General features: G+C 38.0%; 3 protein-coding genes across 5 annotated transcripts; 1 reads left to right on the plus strand and 2 right to left on the minus strand.

Moving 5' to 3' along the window:
* Positions 1–248: 248 nt before the first annotated feature.
* On the minus strand, positions 249–12114 carry eIF2Bbeta (eukaryotic translation initiation factor 2B subunit beta). The gene is made up of 11 exons (XM_053766032.2): positions 11896–12114; positions 11305–11391; positions 10019–10151; positions 8907–9026; positions 8552–8661; positions 7086–7152; positions 6445–6540; positions 4947–5045; positions 3063–3154; positions 2506–2592; positions 249–419 (listed from the first exon to the last, which is right to left on the minus strand). Exons 1-11 carry the CDS (start codon positions 11979–11981, stop codon positions 347–349), a joined length of 1050 nt encoding a protein of 349 aa, XP_053622007.1. The 5' UTR covers positions 11982–12114; the 3' UTR covers positions 249–346.
* A 215-nt stretch (positions 12115–12329) lies between these two features.
* Positions 12330–13815, minus strand: LOC128681825 (uncharacterized). Its single transcript, XM_053766033.1, has 2 exons — positions 13695–13815; positions 12330–13215 (listed from the first exon to the last, which is right to left on the minus strand). The coding sequence occupies exons 1-2, from the start codon at positions 13737–13739 to the stop codon at positions 12343–12345; spliced, it is 918 nt and encodes a 305-aa protein (XP_053622008.1). The 5' UTR covers positions 13740–13815; the 3' UTR covers positions 12330–12342.
* Positions 13816–14437: 622 nt separating this feature from the next.
* On the plus strand, positions 14438–18485 carry LOC128681826 (thialysine N-epsilon-acetyltransferase-like). Of its 3 annotated transcripts, XR_010370275.1 has the most exons (6): positions 14947–15196; positions 15321–15421; positions 16130–16181; positions 17135–17346; positions 17643–17732; positions 18091–18485. XR_010370275.1 is itself a non-coding variant. In XM_053766035.2 (5 exons), exons 1-5 carry the CDS (start codon positions 14833–14835, stop codon positions 18262–18264), a joined length of 555 nt encoding a protein of 184 aa, XP_053622010.1. In that variant the 5' UTR covers positions 14438–14832; the 3' UTR covers positions 18265–18485. The 3 variants fall into 3 exon arrangements, 2 of the variants coding, with proteins under 2 accessions (XP_053622010.1, XP_064292962.1); XM_053766035.2 differs by lacking the exons at positions 14947–15196; positions 17643–17732 and adding an exon at positions 14438–14848; XM_064436892.1 differs by lacking the exon at positions 17643–17732 and having other exon boundaries at positions 14965–15196.
* The last annotated feature ends 413 nt before the right edge of the window (positions 18486–18898 follow it).

The raw sequence follows: 18898 nt of genomic DNA on the forward strand, positions 1-18898 counted from the left end.
TAAAATTAGGGTTAGCTAATTACTAAAAACTATCTATATATATTTATAAAACTCTTGCTCTTTGCTGACTGACTGACAGACAACGCACAGCCGAAACTACTGGGCGTAGAAAGCTGAAATTTGGTGTGTAGGTTCCTAGGACAGTGTAGGTGAGCACTAAGAAGGGATTTCCTGAAATTCCCACGGGAAACGGATTTGTACTCACATACAAAGTTGTGGGTAAAAGCTAGTCTAAAATTAAACAATAATTACAACACATTAATTTATTGTACGCATCACATATTTACAGCACATATTCAACGTGACTTGTGACCGGAGACCGCTTTCCATCAGCTATTGTCTAGAGCTACAGTTGGTGATCGTTGGAGTCGTACAGCTCTGACAAAAGCCGGTATATGTATGACGGAGAGCTGCCACCACTGAAAAAATGGTTGATTTTCTCTTAAATTATCCTAAGTATCCGCAAGTAAAGCAAACCTAGCTTTGAATAATCCTAATTATAATACTAATTATTAAGTCTTACTAATACTATTTGGTCGCCGCGAACTTGACTTCGCGAACACAATTATTTTTTGACACAGTTTTTCCAAAATTGTGAATATTTAAAAAACGACTCAACCGATTTCGATGCCCCGCGAACTTAAAAATTCTATTGACAGATCCTACATACATTTGAAATTCACCGGTTCGAAAGTTATCGCGTTACAAACATACAAAAACACACATTTTTGCCAAAAGTCAATTGATAGATTCAGCATTCAATAGGTCAATTAGAAATGTGAAAGTCTGTGAGGTGTCTATGTGTGTATGTTTGTTACTCTTTCACGCAAAATTGCAAGAATACCAAAGTTATGAAGCTGGTAGTTTGTAGCTTTGGTAAACATCATTTAATTTAGAATATGACGTGAAAAAGTGCCTGTGAAGGCCTAATTTGTGAACAAATGATTTGATTTTGATTTTAATAAAATTTTATACACGGATAGAATCTGGAATAACACAAAGCACTTATCCCGAAATTCCAACGGAGCCAGTAATATTATAAATCCGAAAGTAAGTTTCGTTTGTTGCCTCTACACGCTGTATCTACTCAAGCGATCTTCTTGAAATTTTGCATACATGCAGTTTGAAGTGTGGATACAAATTCAAAATTCAAATTCAAAATTCAAATCATTTATTCAGAAATTAGACCTTCACAGGCACTTTTTCTCGTCAATCTTTAAATTTATAGTTATTTCTCACAAGCTAGAAACTACTGGCATTTCGGAACGACCACTGCTGAGAAGAAATGCCGAAAGAAACTCATTTGAACAGTGTTGGTCCCTATCATGCCAGATCGGCTTACCATTATTGTTTCTTACAAAAAAATTTTTTTTTTCTTTTCTTTCTAATAATATATAAAAGTACATAATGTACATTGTCAAAAGGTATATCAAAACAGGTTATGATTGTGATCCGAGTGCTGATTATAATATATAACTATATATATATATATATATATATATATATATATATATCGATGTGAAACACAATTAACTTACATGAAAATATATGAGAAACGAGATGACCAGTTCCCTCTGGCAGCACCCGTTCACGAGTTGACGCATGGGACAGCCATCGCGTAGCTCAAACATAATAGAGGGAACCTCACGACCCGGCCCACGACGCCACCACCAGATTGACCATTTGAGTGACACACTCGATTCCCATGACTTCATAATTACAATTCTTATTCGTCGAAATAGAAGTATAATTCAGACACTTGAAGATCACAAATCACGTACATGTTTTACAAATAAAATTTAAATGCCATACGAATTATTATAACAAAATTCAAAATTGTGAATAAAATAATAAAAAACAGTAAAATAAAAATTAGGAGATCATGTGTGGAGTGGCAAAGTTGTCGGGAGGATCCAAGCGTTTTTATCAGTCAAATAGGCGTTAATTGTGTAATACGCTTTATCCATTAAATTTTTCTTAACATAAATTTTAAAATTTTTCATTGGCAGATTAATAGCCTCTGCAGGGAGTTTATTGAATAATTTTACACTTTGACCCACGAAAGACCGCCGAACCTTTTTAAGCCTGAATCTATTCATACAAAGTTTGTGCTTATTTCTAGTGTTTACACTATTTACTTCGTTTAATTTTTTATATAAATGTAAATTTGATTTGACAAAAATAAGCACATCAAAGATATACTGACATACCACAGTGAGGATGTTAATTGATTTGAAGAGTTCTTGAAGAGAATCTCGAGGTTTTAACCCATAAATAAAACGGATAGCTCTTTTCTGTAATACAAAAATTTTTCCTATGTCAGCTGCATTACCCCAAACTAATAGTCCGTAGGACATAATGCTATGAAAGTAGCTGAAATACACAAGTCTAGCTGTAAGGACATAGGGTACCTTTCATCCCGGAAAAATAACTGTTCCCGTGGTAAATTCACGCGGGCGAAGCCGCGGGCAAAATGTTTTTAGGCTATAGTGTAAACATACTCACAGGTTTGTAATGAACAGCGTGATATGGTCGGGAGGGACGAAGTCATACAGTGGCGCCACCACGTGCGCTTGACACGCTGCGCTTGCGCTGCAACATTTATTTATATATATACAGGGTGACTAGTATCAAACGCAAAACCTCCTAAAGACTACTTGGATACATCAAAATGAGCAACTTTTATTCTATGACTTTTCGTGATTCGTAGTTTTTTTCATATAAAAAAAAAATACAATCTAATTTGCGATGCTTCACATGTTAACTGTATGTAATAGCCGAGCAACACGAGACAGTACAGTGGCGTTATGTAGCGGAATAGAACATAGAGGTAACGTTTTATAGAAACGACATTAAAACTGAAAAATAAAAGGAAAATGTATGTATTTATTACGTTTAGACAAAAGTCGTACAACAAAAGATGTTAGTCTCTATGTACCTTATGAGCCTTGGGAAGGTTATGCGTTAGATACCAGTAACCCTGTATATACAAGTCAGATATATATCTAAACAAATATTGCAATTTAATTCATTAAAATAAATAAATAATATAAACAAATTACCCGTAAGTCAAGGCGGTGTGAGGTGACGTCAACCAGCTCGAGTGATGTTGGTGAAGCGGAGACAGCTTGTACAGCGGAGCTAGTACTATCACCTGTCAATATAAATATAAATAATATTAAATATATTAGGGCAAATCACACAGATTGAGCTAGCCCCAAAGTAAGTTCGAGACTTGTGTTATGGGATACTAACTCAACGATACTATATTTTATAACAAATATCCAAGACCCGGGCCAATCAGAAAAAGGTCATTTTCCATCATGACCCGACCGGGGTCGAACCCGGGACCTCTCGGTTCAGAGGCAAGCACTTTACCAATGCGTTACCGAAATCGTCAAATATATAGAAATAAAATCTTTATCCTAACAGATATTATAAAAGCGGAAGTAAGTTTGTTTGTTTGTTATTGTAGTGTAAGCCTTCTGGAGTCCTAGATACGAGCTAAATAATAGAGGGTATAGTTCCAATACACACTTTAGTTTAAATACAAATCATTTATTCAGAAATTAGACACACCTCAATTTAATATTAAATAGTAATTTCTCACAAGCTAATAACTACTGGCATTTCGGAACGACCACTGCTGAGAAGAAATGCCGAAAGAAACACATTTGAACAGTGTTGGTCCCTATCATGCCAGAAGGGCTTACCATTATTGTTCGTTACAATGTTTTTACAGTAAGTACATAATGTATTTATTCCAGTCCACAACACAGTACAAAAGTTATGTAATGTTAAAAATCGGAAATAACTATGTATTACAGTATTCAATAACAGCGCGTGTCTTATTCAGATCGCTAGCAGTGACTGAGGACGTGAGGGGTCCGGTCATTTTTAATAACGATGTAAATTCGTCCTCCTAATTTTTAATATATGTATATGACCTATATTTGTTAATTGACGTCCTTGGAGAAAAGGCTGCGGTGAAGTTTGTTGCGCCGCTTCTTCTTCACCTGCGCTTTGGAAGCCGGCACTAGACTTAGTTTAAGTAATTTTTTGACGTCAATAAGTGATGTATATCATCCTAAATTGAATAAAGAATTTTGAATTTGAATTTGGTCGCACCTTGCAAATATTACCTCTCCACGCTCTGTCTACTCAACCGATCTTCTTGAAATTTTGCACACATGTAGTTCGATGTATGGAGAAGGACATGGGGCACCTTTATTCGAAGAAAAGTAACTGTACCCGCGAAGGGAAAAGATGCGGCCCGTCCCGCCTTCGCTCGGACAAAAACCTTTTCATTTAATTACAATTTACATATATAATTATAGACTAACCTACTGCGTTAGTGTAGCTTAAAGATGACCTTACAATCTATAACAAACTGGCTTTTTCTCGCGGCTTCGCTCAGCTCGAGCGGTAATTTCTCCAGAATGAAAGGTACCCTATGTCCTTCTCCGTACTTCAAACTGCATGTATGCAAAATTTCAAGAAGATTGGTTGAGTAGATAGAGCGTGAAGAGGAAACAAACAAACATACTTTCGCATTTATTATATTAGTTCAGATTGAATAATATTTACCAAAGCAACAAATTACTATATTATATACAATCCTTACATATTATAAAATTAGCGGCCCGTCCCCCGTGAAAAAACATAATAAATTATACACGTAAACCTACCTCAGAAATCAAACTATCTATTGGTGAAAACCGCATGAAAATCCGCACAGTAGTTTTTGAGTTTAGCGCGAACAAGCAGAGGACATTGTTTTATAATATGTAAGGATGTATTTTATTTAATTAGGTACAAAATTTCGGCTCAATCGGTTGAAGATATCTACTGCAAAATTGATTTAAAGATTCCACCCGAAACTTAGGGACATAGCGACATACATTGCAAATTAAACAAAAGCTTGTTAAAAAGTAATAAATACTCACCGGCACGCTGTAATATTTGGCTGCGGCAGTGAGCGCGTGCAGCCCCACTTGGCCCAGAGCCGCACCACCAGCGAGGGCACATCTCACCCCCACCACAACCTTCACACACACACACTGCTTATAACACTAGTTGTTCGCCGCGAACTTAGATCTCGCGAACACAACAAATTTTTACAAAATCCAAATTCAAATCATTTATTCGGAGGCGGTGGTGGTGTAATGGCTAAGACCCCCGCCTGTGGATCGAAAGGTCCCAGGTTCGAATCCTACTCGTGCCACATGTATACCAATCTGACTCATGTATAGTTGTTTCCATCGACCACCACTTGCTTCCGGTGAAGGGAAACATCGTGAGGAAACCTGCACACTGGTTGATAATTAACTTGTGTGTGAATTGTAGATGGCAATGGCAAACCACTCCATTAATAATGCCAAGAAAGATTTTACGTGTGTTTCATTCCATGTAATGACCACGACCCTCAGCCATGAGGAATACGACTATGAAGAAAAAGAAGAAGCAAATACTAATCGTTCGCCTCGAGCTTATATACCACGTCGAACACAATCAAATTTTGACGAGCTCATGAGGAATACGACTATGAAGGAGATTCGGAAATGAGACACGAAATTTTTACGTCAATGTTTATACTTTTTATCGCATAAATTATTTTGTCCAATTGTTCTTTTGGCATACAATATTTCGGCATAATAATTTTTTAGGTTGGGTTAGTTTAGTTATGGTTCAAATTGTTATGCCTAAGAGCGTTACGCTTCAAAATCATTATGCCATAGTAAAAGTATGCCATGTTAAATTTAATAATATACCTATTAGGACAAATCACACAGATTGAGCTAGCCCCAAAGTAAGTTCGAGACTTGTGTTATGGGATACTAACACAACGATACTATATTTTATAACAAATACACATATAGATAAACATCCAAGACCCGGGCCAATCAGAAAAAGATCATTTTCCATCGTGGCCCGACCGGGGATCGAACCCGGGACCTCTAGGTTCAGAGGCAAGATCTTTTACCACTGCGCCACCGAGGTCGTCATAAATTATGACATAAAATTTATGCATAAAAATAGTGAACCATTTATGTTAAATAGTAATTTCTCACAAATTACTATCATTTCGGAACGACCACTGCTGAGAAGAAATGCCGAAAGAAACTCATTTGAAAAGTGTTGGTCCCTATCATGCCAGATCGGACCATTATTGTTAGAAAATTGTGAATATTTCAAAAACTACTTAACCGATTTTGTTGCCCCACGAACCATAAGAAAGGCCTGTGCCCCAACAGTGGGGACATTAAAATGTCTGTTCATAATGATGATAAATAGCATTCCCAAAGAGAACAGACGCCAATCGGCCGGAAATCAAAGCTGGATCTTCAGAATTTTAATTTTTTTTTTTTTCATACTTGGCTTCGCGGTGTCACAGCTCACAAGAGAAACGGATAACACGCGGAGATGAGAAAGAGAAAGACTCACCTTGTTGATCCTGGGCATGACGGCGGTAATAGCGGCACTGGCCACCACCGTCACCGGCACCCCGCACGCCGCCAGCCGCCCCGCCATCGCGTGAGACTTGCGGATATATTATGATAACACTAATCAACACACTTTGGCAATCTGGCCTTCGAGTTTCACAACTCTCGGCTCTGTCTATCCCGTTAGATATAAAGACGTGACACTGTATTGTGTAGACTCAATTTTTCAAGTCTTAGTTACATGTAAACAATCTTAGCATGTCTATTTATGATTCGGGGCTTCGCTCTCGTGGGAATTTTAAGATTAAGATAGCCTAGAGCAATCTTGGATAATGTACCTTTCTAATGGTGAAAGAATTTTCGAAATCGGTTCGGTAATTTCGGAGATCACCCGCCTCAAACATACAAACTCACAAACGCTTACATCTTTATAATAATAGTATAGATTAATAGACTTTTTTGGAAATTACTATTGTGGTTAATAAAGGTTTCACTTCACTTTACAATGTATGAACAGATTTTTGATTTGTTTTCAACAAAAGGACACTGTCAAGATTTTGAATACCTAGTGATATAGGCAGGCAAATTTTTCCGTGGGCGAAGCCGCGGTCAACAGCTAGTCAATAATTAAATAAGGTTTACCTGAGCGACGTCTGTCCCCTCAGCCAATATAAGTCTGTATCGTCTCTGCGCAGCATTTCTCAGAAACCTAAATTAAATAATTACTAAGTATCAATAATCCTACTGAAATTATAAATGCGAAAGTTCATGCTTTTTCTTGTCTTTTTGACGACCTCGGTGGCGCAGTGGTAAAGTTCTTACCACTGAAGCTAGAGGTCCCGGGTTCGATCCCCGGTCGGGTCATGATGGAAAATGATCTTTTCCTGATTGGCCCGGGTCTTGGATGTTTATCTATATATGTATTGTATATGTTATAAAATATAGTATCGTTGAGTTAGTATCCCATAACACAAGTCTCGAGCTTACTTTGGGGCTAGCTCAATCTGTGTGATTTATCATAATATATTTATTTATTTATATGTATGTTTGTTACTCTTTCACGCAAAATCTACTGGACGGATTGTTATGAAATTCGGTACCGGGTAGAATATAACCTGGAATAACACATAGGGTACTTGTTATCCCGAAATTTAAACGGGAGCGAAGCCCCGGGGCGCAGTTGCACACTAGCGCCTACACACAATTTAATTCATTATATTTGATTTATGCCGAAAAACGTCATTTTTGATTGTACTGTCAACAGCACATCAATCTATCCAAATTTATTGCAAACTCGCCGCTGTTACCGCGCCATAGAGCTTCATGCGGGGTAACTTGATGTGCTGTTGACTGTACTACAGAGTTGAAATTTCCCACGTCACTTCAATTCCCATGACAATGCATTATGATAAGCAAGACCAGATGGTGCAGCCCGGATCGGCTCCAGACTTGGGAACTACACAGCACGGACATGTTTCTTTTTTGTCACACTTCAATGCAAAAAAGAGCTCTCTAACAATAAAAGCTTGAAACGACAAGATTTCTACAAAAATATCATTTTTGCCACAAACTATTGTCGTCAGAGAGATGTTATGGCATTCAACGCCTGACAAAAAGACGCCGAGTCCGTGCTGTAAACCGTTGAGGAGTTCCCTCGTTGGGAGCCGATCTGTGCTGCACCTGCGATCATGCTTATCATAATAATGCATTGTCATGGAAACTGAAGCGACGTGGGAAATTTCAACTCTGCAAGTCAACTGGAAATGGGAGAAATCTAACTTGCAAGATTTCATTACAGACAACGGGACAGGTGAAATTGAATAAAAGCTTGTAAAAAAAAATGGTTGCCTGTAAAGTCGGTTTTACGGGCGAAGATTTTACGTGACAACGTATTTTTACGCGCGCGGCAGACCGATCATAGTTGAGTGGGAGAGAGACGCAAGGCATTCGGCGGGCCTCTCTCTCGTTCGGTGACTCATCGTAACGTTACCGGGCGTTACACTTTTTCATAAGTGACTCCCAGCCGCAACCTAATTTAAGACGTTGTCACGTCAAAATTACATTTTTGTAAAAAAAAAAAACATGTTTCATGTAAAATGTAACGTTACCTCTCGACGAGCGAACTCGCGCCATATGTGAGCAACAATTCGTCCGCGTGCACGTGTTCGCGAGCTTGCGCGCTGATCGACGATTTGCTCGTCTCCAATTCCGCGAGCAGCTGGGAGACAAAAACACGCAAATATTTTTGAAAACAATCTTGTGAAAAAATTTCGGGGATTGGACCGGCGCCCCTGTCTATCCGGGACAGTGCTCTTACCGAGCTTCAATTTTAATTAAAATTGTGGTTAATTGACAAGTCGTTCTATTCTGTTCAAGAGTACGAGTACTTTGGCTTAAAATTAATTTTGAGAAGACTCAACTAGGAACCTGAAAATCAGAATAAGATAACAGTAAACACAATACCTCAGCAATATGGTCCCTCAACGGCCCCCTGAGGTCAGTGAACTCCCCCCCAAGCGTCGCGCGCCGCGCAGGCGCAGCCAACACTAACCGTTGTAAACTCTCGCCCAGACTTTCTCCACTCTGTAATTTAATATAATATAATATACACATTTATTTAAAGTTACATAAGGGACACCACTGTGAATATTTACTGGGATTATTGCAATAAAAAAAAATTACTCTGTAGTGAAATCGTAATGTGTAAACAAAGACCAGAGAGAATTACTAGCAGAAAACTATTTATAAAGCCAAATCAAACTTCGACCACAGACTAAATAACAAAACACTAAAGACAATTTAGGGTGGCGCCACTAGCGACAATCAAAAGAATTCAAATTCAAAATTCTTTATTCAATTTAGGATGATATACATCACTTATTGACGTCAAAAAATTACTTAAACTAAGACTTAAACTAAGTCTTAAACTTTATTTTAGTAACTTCTTCACCTGCGCACCAAAGCGCAGGTGAAGAAGAAGCGGTGCAACAAACTTCACCGCAGCCTTTTCTCCAAGGACGTCAATTAACAAATATAGGTCTTATACATATATTAAAAATTAGGAGGACGAATTTACATCATTAATCAAAATGTCAAAATTTGAATGAATAAATAAAAGTTGTATTTCCAATAAAATTATTGAAAATTGTCACATGTGTGATGTACGGACACTGCACCATGCTTGGGCCAAACATTATTGTGGTTCAAAAGAATAAAATGAGGTTGTGTTCATTCCAATATCAGCATAATAGAATATAGTGTATATACAATATAACACATGGGGTACTGTACCATATCCAGAAATTCCCACGAAAGCGAAGTCCCGGTGCGCAGCTAGTATTACAAATGCGAAAATCTGTCTGTACCGCTTTCAAAGCTAAACTGCTGAGTTTTAATGAGATTTTATATGCATGTAATTAAAGACCCCCATTTAAACATACACTCCTTTTTTCAACCCCTCAATGACTATAATGGGGATTGAACGTTTATATGAAAATCATGTCTTTATCACTTTCGAGAAATTAACGGATGTTTCGGGCAAAGCTAGTTATCTCTATAAGATAAATCATAGTAACCTGATTGGCGTGTGCGCTGTGTTCGTCACGAATGGCCCGTAGAATTCTCCGCACCATGTTGGCTGCAACCAGCTCCTGAGGCAGAGCTCGAGTAAGGCAGCGACCGGCCGCACGAACTGTACTACACAGCTCGCTGTCAAGTTTAGTCAGTTGTTTTAGGAAAGTTAAAGAACATTAAGCTAAAGTATATTTGTCTCTTTCTGTCAATATCAAATATTATAAAGTGCGATAGTGACAAAACATATTTTAGCTTATTATGCTTAAATTATTATTTTCTGAATGGTAAATGTTCAGAAATTGGTCTTTCACTGGCACTTTTTGAAGTGAAATTTTTATTTCATTTTAAAACTAGGGGCCCGACCTGGCTTTGCTTGGGCAAAATCATAATTAATTATATACCATCCTCAGGAACCACACTAAATCTTGGTGGTCATTCTTGAGTCATTGTTACTGACCGCACACATCTCTGCTTTGGTGGAGTCCCGGCCTTATGGTTGAGCTACGCGATGGCTGTCCCATGCGTCAACTCGTGAACGGGTGCTGCCAGAGGGAACTGGTCATCTCGTTTCTCATATATTTTCATGTAAGTTAATTGTGTTTCACATCGATATATATATATATATATATATATTATAATCAGCACTCGGATCACAATCATAACCTGTTTTGATATACCTTTTGACTATGTACATTATGTACTTTTATATATTATTAGAAAGAAAAGAAAAAAAAATTTTTTTGTAAGAAACAATAATGGTAAGCCGATCTGGCATGATAGGGACCAACACTGTTCAAATGAGTTTCTTTCGGCATTTCTTCTCAGCAGTGGTCGTTCCGAAATGCCAGTAGTTTCTAGCTTGTGAGAAATAACTATAAATTTAAAGATTGACGAGAAAAAGTGCCTGTGAAGGTCTAATTTCTGAATAAATGATTTGAATTTGAATTTTTGAATTTGACAGACGCGACAGAGTGACTTATAATGCAGACCTTCCATATGGAAGCAACGAGTATGGGCCATGACAATGACCCACCACGCGGGTTTATTGCAGATCACATCGACCAACGGAGAGCGTGAGCTTATCTGCCTTCCAAAGCACATGATAAGCTCATGATAATAAATTTTTGGTCACCCATCCAATGACTGACCATTATGAGAGTGACTTAACCTATAAGTGCACTAACAACTGCGACATTGAGCTCTTCTATTCATCTGTTGTCTTGAAGATATACTCACCTACACAGTGATGAGTATTTTCATTAACAAAATTAAAGGGTAATGGACTCACAAAGCAGTAGCATTCTGGCATTCTACAATCATCTGTTCCAGCAGTGATATTGTTGCAACCGCTATGTTGTACGAACCCTGGAGTTTCCTGAAACAAACACGATGGTTCTCTCTCTCTCTCTCATCTGTCTCTCCTAGCATGGAGAGATTGCTTTTATAATTTCATACTTTTTAAAAACGAAGTTTCCAACCAACTTTATTGTTACCCACTCCCCGCCGAAAGTGACATAACCCACTGCTGGGCAAAGGTTTGAGGGTTTCAAAGGTAGAAGCAAAGCCGGGAGTAGATGGCGGGATGAAATCCGCTATTTTTTGAAGATTTTTTAGGCTTTGCCATGGACCTAAACGGTTACAGAAGTATGTAATGGCATACTTAATGAAGTCCACAGTAGACCCTTTATCCAACTTAGGAGAAACCAAGGTTACACAAGCACGTTTTGCCAAGGCTTGCCAACAACTGTTCCTATTAAGTGTTTTTCATTGCTTGCAGGCGCTCTGTACTTTTGAATCCTATCCTGACTTTACCACCATGTTTTTATATTTAAAATCAATCAGGACAGCATACAAAATAATCTTCTTTGCCACAACTTACCCACTTCTTACATCAGACACGAATTTCACCACGACCTCGTCATATTTACTATCTAACTCCTTTGATTGGCCTTCTGAAGGAGACATTATTAACTGGACTTACAAATAACGGCCAATAAGCGAAATTAAACTTTATTTTAGTAACAATTCACAAAATATTATGTACAAACTACAAATCAAAACCCAAATACAACCAAATTTGTTATTATTTTACCGTGTTGACTATACTTGACAACTTGAAAGTGATCACTCACTTTCATTATAATAATTTACTGGGCAACGTTACCTATCTATCATTCTGCATTCCATTCCATGCCGCAACTGGCAACACTACACAAAATTTCGAAATGTTGATAACTTTTTCGCAATCACCATGTACCTGATGCTTAAACTATCAAGGAAATAAAACCACGAAATACGTCAACTGTTTTATTATGTTACGTAGGTCTTACAAGTACAAAGGCGCCGCCGGAGGCAGGGCGTAGGATATAACTGGTGCAGGCAAGGGCGCGTAAGCTGGTAGAGCGGCAGGAAGAGCTGGTAAAGGAGCTGGCAGGGCTGGCAAAGCAGCTGGTAGGGCTGGTAGTGGGGCAGGAAGGGCTGGCAAAGGAGCTGGTAGGGCTGGCAAAGGAGCTGGCAGGGCTGGCAAAGGAGCTGGCAGGGCTGGCAAGCAAGCTGGCAGGGCTGGCAAAGCAGCTGGCAGGGCTGGTAGTGGGGCAGGGAGGGCTGGTAAAGGAGCTGGCAGGGCTGGCAAGCAAGCTGGCAGGGCTGGTAGTGGGGCAGGGAGGGCTGGCAAAGGAGCTGGCAAGGCTGGCAAGCAAGCTGGCAGGGCTGGTAATGGGGCAGGGAGTGCTGGCAAAGGAGCTGGTAGGGCTGGCAAAGGAGCTGGCAGGGCTGGTAGTGGGGCAGGGAGGGCTGGCAATGGTGTGCAGGTTGGTGGTGGGGCAGGGAAAGCAGGTAATGGAGCAGGTAGAGCTGGTAATGTATAAAGAGCTGGCAAAGGGGCAGGTGGAGCCGCAGGAAGAGCTGGCAAAAGTGGTGGCAGTGGCGCACATGCTGGTAAGGGGGCAGGCAATGGTGCAGGCAAAACTATAGGTTCAATAATAGGCGTTGGCGCTGGATAATAAATGGGGGGCAGGGGAGCTGGTAACGCAGTAGGTGGCAACACCGGCGCGGGGGCGGGTAAGGCGTATGCTGGTGGCGCGGCAGGTAGAGCGTATGCCGGCGCAGGGGGCAGGTACGCGGCAGCGGCTGCTGGTAAGGCATAGGGAGATCCAAGTCCGAGGAGGTCCAGTCCAAGGTCGAGGAAGCAAACCGACCGCTGGAAAGATAGTCTTGGTCAAAAGTAAAACTACTTGTAGATAAAATATTTACAAACTTAGTACCTAATTTTCTCATTTTGATGAACGATACGAATAATGATCTCATATTATTGAACGTTGCGAACAAAAATAGTACTTAAAAATCATTTCTATTGTACCTAACTAGGTAGGTACCTAATATTATTCTTCGCAAGTACGCAGAACGTACCTATAGGTATCCTAATTATCCTAGCCGACCTATTCAGTGTTCAGTAGGAAGCAACAGAAACAGACCAACAGCTTTATCAAGCTGTATTCCAGTACGAATTTAGCTAACGGTTAGTTATAGATTATGAACTTGATTGTAAATGATTTTTTTTACAAATTCTCGACTTATTGAAATTATCCAAGCAGTTAGTATTTCAAATCTTACATTGACTGATTAATTTAGAAAATATTAACAAGCTATAAATAAAATACCTATAGGATATTTGTTTACCTGAACCAATGCAGCTATACACAATGCGAGTGTGATGTTCTTCATCTTTCTAGATTCAATATTAATTAATTGGTCTGTCCATCCATGCGAGTTTAAGTAATATTTTATTATCGGCACCGGCATGCGGTTTCGTCAAAACATTGCGCTAATTATAATAATCGCATGTTTGTAATTTATAGAAATTGGGTCATTATCTAGGTATTGCTTATATTCTACTATTTTGCATTATTTGGTGTGTTCATTCTAATCTAAATCTGTGTGTATATAATTAACCATGACTTAACTAAAATCAGATACAATCATACGTCCGATTTCATAGTTTCTTAATGATGGTTCAGTTGATCTCCGGTTCGTTTAAATATGGTTTGAAAGAGATAGCAATATAGGTATTCTATCTTCTTTTTTATGCAATAGCACAGTAGGTACCTATAGTAGAGTAAGAGTATTTAATAAAATAAAAAAACAGTCACAATAGATTGGATAAAATTAGGTTAGTAGAAATTATAGAAAAATCACGTTGTAGAGATAAAACACGGAGCGTTCGTATAATACGATCATATATAAAATAAGGAACTATTTATTTCTAGAAACGCCAGGCGTGTCACTCGCATGTACTCCATAGGAATTTTTGTATGACAATATTATTAAAATTTAAACAATATTTTTTTAAATAAATACAACCAGCGCGCAAATTCATCCACCATTTAAAGCGCCATTCTATCCAATTTATATCGAATAAATTAATAATTTCCTAATTTCCGCCTAAAATTACCCTTATTTGAAAAACATATTTATTTATTCTGCACGTGTCTGTGTTTGGTTCATAGCATTACACCGTCTTACCAAATTTAACTTGATTTGGTCCAGTAGGTTTGAAGCACATAGATTGGGAGCAAATTGGCTGTGGTCTGTGGCTGTGACAAACGGACTATAAACAGACACACGGGTGTAAGGGTTCCGCTTTTTAATTTTTTGACATTCCTCTTTCTGTGTCAGGTCACGAACATTATGAATTCATTACTTAAATCCACATATCTGCAATATACTATTTCGATAGAGAAAATTAAATGAAAAATTGCCGGAGATAGTTTTGTAATTTTCAATTTAGAAAAGTATTTCATTTAAATTCAGATCACAGATGATGGGACAAGACGGTAAGGGAAATAAACATATCATCGTAATGGTGTTCATAATCTACTTACTGATATAAAACGGATACCTACGAGTACCTGTATGGTAGCTACTGGTCGTATGTATCCGGTATTCAGCCGGATAGGGATTTGGTGGCCTTGCCAGCTGGATAATCCGAATACCGGATAGTTACCGGATAGGTACCTCAATTCTAATTTTACTGCTATCGAGGTTGTGCACATTTTAATGGCCATGAATCACCATGAATCATAAAACACATTTCATTCACACACATTTTTTTTTGTACACGATATCGGACGAAGAGACAGCATGTGGAATAAGCAACATGCTACGTGTTTGTATATTTTGTGGTAAGCCTTCAGATTAAAACAGTATTTAAATATTTATTTAGAATATTAATAAAAATAAAAATACCAAAATAAATAATGTACTTATAACTATTAAAATAACAGCAGTTTAAGTTTATATATTCAGGTAGTACAAGTCATTTGGATCACGAAAAATATGTAGACGATGACGTCATGATCAGAAACGCTGTCAAACAGGATATGGCATCAGTAAATGAAATGATACACGTAATTATAACATTTAATACTTGTATTATTGTGTATTTTTTAAGCCTATTGTTTGCCCACTATTGGGCAAAGGCCTCCCACATCTCTGTGTACATAAACTTTTCAATAAATACTATTCATTTATATCTAACAGTGGTGTCAGATTTTCTTCAACTCGTCTAAAAGCATCTGACATATCTATTACGAATACCTACCTAACTAGTGGCAAGTCGCACACACACTAGTGAAATAAATTGTCCACCAATTTGCAGGTTTTCTTTCGATGTTTTTCTTTACTGGAAACAAGGGGTGGTCGATGAAAACTACTATAATTGAGTCAGATTTATATAGAAACTCATGTGGCACGAGTAGGATTTGAATTTGGGTCGTAATCACTAGGTTACCACCGCTTCAATATAAATAAGAATAGCGCTCGCACCTTTAAATAGAGCCACTTCATATCTATCTATCCGTAGAAGTGAGGTTTACATTAACCTCTCTCTCTCTTCATCTTGTATTCTCGACCATAATACCCGAAGCCATTCAATTACTATAAAGAACTATTCATTTTCATTTAAAGATTCGATTCTTATCTCATGACCTCATGCCTGCCTGACGTTAACCCTCTTTGAGAATGCTATTGGTACGTATCAGATGCCTAGGCCTAATTAATTCGCCACGTACGACGGGACAACGCCCACACCTTTTACTAAATCTTTTGCTTATCAGGAACTTGCACACTTTTTGGAGAGGCCAGATGGACCGCAATTAAGTTTAACTGGTGAGATTTAAGTTATAGTACCTACAGGCTCCGACCTTCTAGTGCAGTGGAAGAACCCGGAGAATCGTTCCAATAATGAGAGGTGGTTTACTAAGCATCGCAGATGGCAGCACCAAACCACCCGTTGCCATAGCATGCAAATAAATAACTCTGTGTCATAGTCAAAACGACGCGTGTATGTCTTAGTTTAGTGGTGAACTCAAGCGAGAGAACATCGCTATAAATTCCTATAATAAGTAACTATACCTATTGTTAGGTGTACAGTATTCTTGGATTAATCTCGGAATAGTTAACCTTTATTTTGTCTCGTTCTTTTAATGTTAAAAATTGAAAAAAGAGAGAGAAATAATTATTTTCAATGTTTAATTCGAGTGGAAAAAATAAGTACTTTTTTATAGCTCTATTTCATGAGTTTCAAATGTGGTACTTAATCCAACATTTGCGTTTTGTAATTTAGTTTGTTCCATTATATACAGTCTGAAAATGAAGAGAACGGATTTTAAACGAGCTAATTTTTTTTGGGATTGCAATACCAAATAGAACGGTCGAGATTGGTTGATGAACGCCCAGTGTTGCCAGTCAACAGGAGGCAGCGTCCTCATTTATTTTCATCACTTTCTAGACAGAATATATACATCACAGATATAATAAGTTTATTTGTTAAACAAATTTTAAAAAACGCTAACTTTCAATATTCATTTCGCTACAACTTTTGAACGACTGAACCGATTTTTATAAAACATGGCTAAGAACACTCGGGATAAAATTATCTATGACACAAAAAAACACTAAACAAAAATCGGTTCATCCGTTTGGCAGCTACGATGCTACAGGCAGATACACAGACAGACACGTTAAACTTATAACACCCCTCTTTTAGCGTCAGAGGTTAAACACGTTATGTAAATAGTTTTCTGTTTGAACACCTTTAAATCTAAATTTATATGAACCAGATTTGGAAATGGATGGATTTGGGAGCAGCCCACCAGCGTTCTTCTGCAAAATAGCCCAGTCCATATCAAACGGTAGACTCCTGGGCTATGCCCTTTATTTCCCGACGTATTCCCCCTGGGAAGGCCGCGCTGTGATGCTGGAAGACCTGTACGTGAGACCTTCGGAGAGTAAAACCGACGTTGGCAAGAAATTGTTTAATTCTGTCGCTAGGGTAAGCACAGTTCTTTTTTCTTTTTATTCCAAAAAATATTAAGAGAATTATTGCTGGAGAAGTGTTTTTACGCTGTAGATAGAGATATTTTAGGGATCATTAATAAGAATGTTTAGCTTATGAGTATTATAAGTTTAAATGGAATTCAAATACAATGTGACATTGTTTATGAATAAATATTGCTAATACAAATGTCTGAAGGATGGGAGCGAGGTGCAACTCTTGTACCATAAAACGTAAACCTCGTGGTACAAGAAGTATTTATTACAAACGGGCACTCTCTTTCCCTATTACAGATTGCAGGCCGAGGCATGTGAAGCCCGGGGTCAGTGTAAAAATTTGGCATGATGATTTTACACCAGTATGCCCGACATCAGCCTTCATTGGTAATGATAATGTGCCCGACTGGCATCAACCCTCATTTGCATTGCTAATTAGCTATAATCTGCCAAGGCCTTTAGTCGTACGGTATCCACAGGTGGATGTGGAGTGGTACTATTATAGGGCGGAACACACGGCCGGGGGCGGGGGTTGGGATTGCCCACCGGCGCTTCATTGGCTAAAGCTACCCTTGCTATCGCTGTTATTCATAAAAAAAAAACTATAAGCTATACTATAATTTATAATATGTACTTCAAATTGTCAGAAGGAGATATTCCATGGAATTAGTAATTGCAGTGTTATCCATAAGAAACAGGGTACGTTTATGATTTCTGTTTTCTGACATTTTGCTGACATTTTCAGACAGCCATCGATATGGGTAGTAACCGGCTAGATCTGCACCTACTGCAGTGGAATCCCGAGTGCATATACTTCCACCAACAAGGTGCCGTAAACCTGAAAAAGTCCGAGGACTGGTGTTACTACCGTTTACCTCTATATGGAGATATCATAGAAGAGATTCTCGAGGATTCGTGATAGTCATGAAGCTATAAATATTAAGTATGTCAAATATTTCACAGTGCGTCAGTGACAAAAAATATTTTAGCTTAGTATGCTTTAACTTTTGTGTGAATAACAGGGATATTTTAACAAAAAAACGAAATTTAACAAAATATTGTACAGCATACGATTTAGATACATTTTAACCTAATATTTTTATTTGCATTGTGTACATGCATTAAAATATTTGAATTTTATGAATTAAATTTTATTTAAATAATTTGCTCTTATATATGGTGCATTTATATTTATTATACCTTATTATTTACAAAGAAAGCTTTAAGGCAAAGTATATATCTTGCCAAAGAGTATGTTATGGGAATCACCATGGAATTAGTAGACTCGGAGTACTTACTAATGCCATGGAAATCAGAAATTTATCCATAAAATTAATAGGTACTCCGTATGAACTTAGTAAATCCATGCATTTATCTCCTTGTAATGAATATCTGTGTGTAGAACACAATGGAATTAGTAGGTACTCGTAGAACATACATATAATTAGTATGTAATCCGTGTGTGGATTATGCTATTTTGCGCTGGCTGTTGTTAGATACTAAAACATGTCGTAGACATAATACAACAAATAGTAAGAAAATACCTACCCGGG

This window comes from Plodia interpunctella, chromosome 28 (genome assembly GCF_027563975.2).
Source record: "Plodia interpunctella isolate USDA-ARS_2022_Savannah chromosome 28, ilPloInte3.2, whole genome shotgun sequence".
In the NCBI taxonomy this organism is placed as follows: domain Eukaryota; kingdom Metazoa; phylum Arthropoda; class Insecta; order Lepidoptera; family Pyralidae; genus Plodia; species Plodia interpunctella.

Bases quoted from the DNA above. Each gene is read 5' to 3' on its own strand.
- eIF2Bbeta (XM_053766032.2), bottom strand. From the start codon at position 11,981: ATGTCTCCTTCAGAAGGCCAATCAAAGGAGTTAGATAGTAAATATGAC. The intron at 7,153-8,551 runs GTAACGTTACAT...TATTTAATTTAG, and splicing joins GCGAGTTCGCTCGTCGAGAG to GTTTCTGAGAAATGCTGCGC. The intron at 6,541-7,085 runs GTAAACCTTATT...TATATCCGCAAG, and splicing joins AGGGGACAGACGTCGCTCAG to TCTCACGCGATGGCGGGGCG.
- LOC128681825 (XM_053766033.1), bottom strand. From the start codon at position 13,739: ATGAAGAACATCACACTCGCATTGTGTATAGCTGCATTGGTTCAG. The intron at 13,216-13,694 runs GTAAACAAATAT...CTATCTTTCCAG, and splicing joins GTATAGCTGCATTGGTTCAG to CGGTCGGTTTGCTTCCTCGA.
- LOC128681826 (XM_064436892.1), top strand. From the start codon at position 15,088: ATGAATCATAAAACACATTTCATTCACACACATTTTTTTTTGTACACG. The intron at 16,182-17,134 runs GTGAGATTTAAG...TATATGAACCAG, and splicing joins ACCGCAATTAAGTTTAACTG to ATTTGGAAATGGATGGATTT. The intron at 17,347-18,090 runs GTAAGCACAGTT...TGACATTTTCAG, and splicing joins TGTTTAATTCTGTCGCTAGG to ACAGCCATCGATATGGGTAG.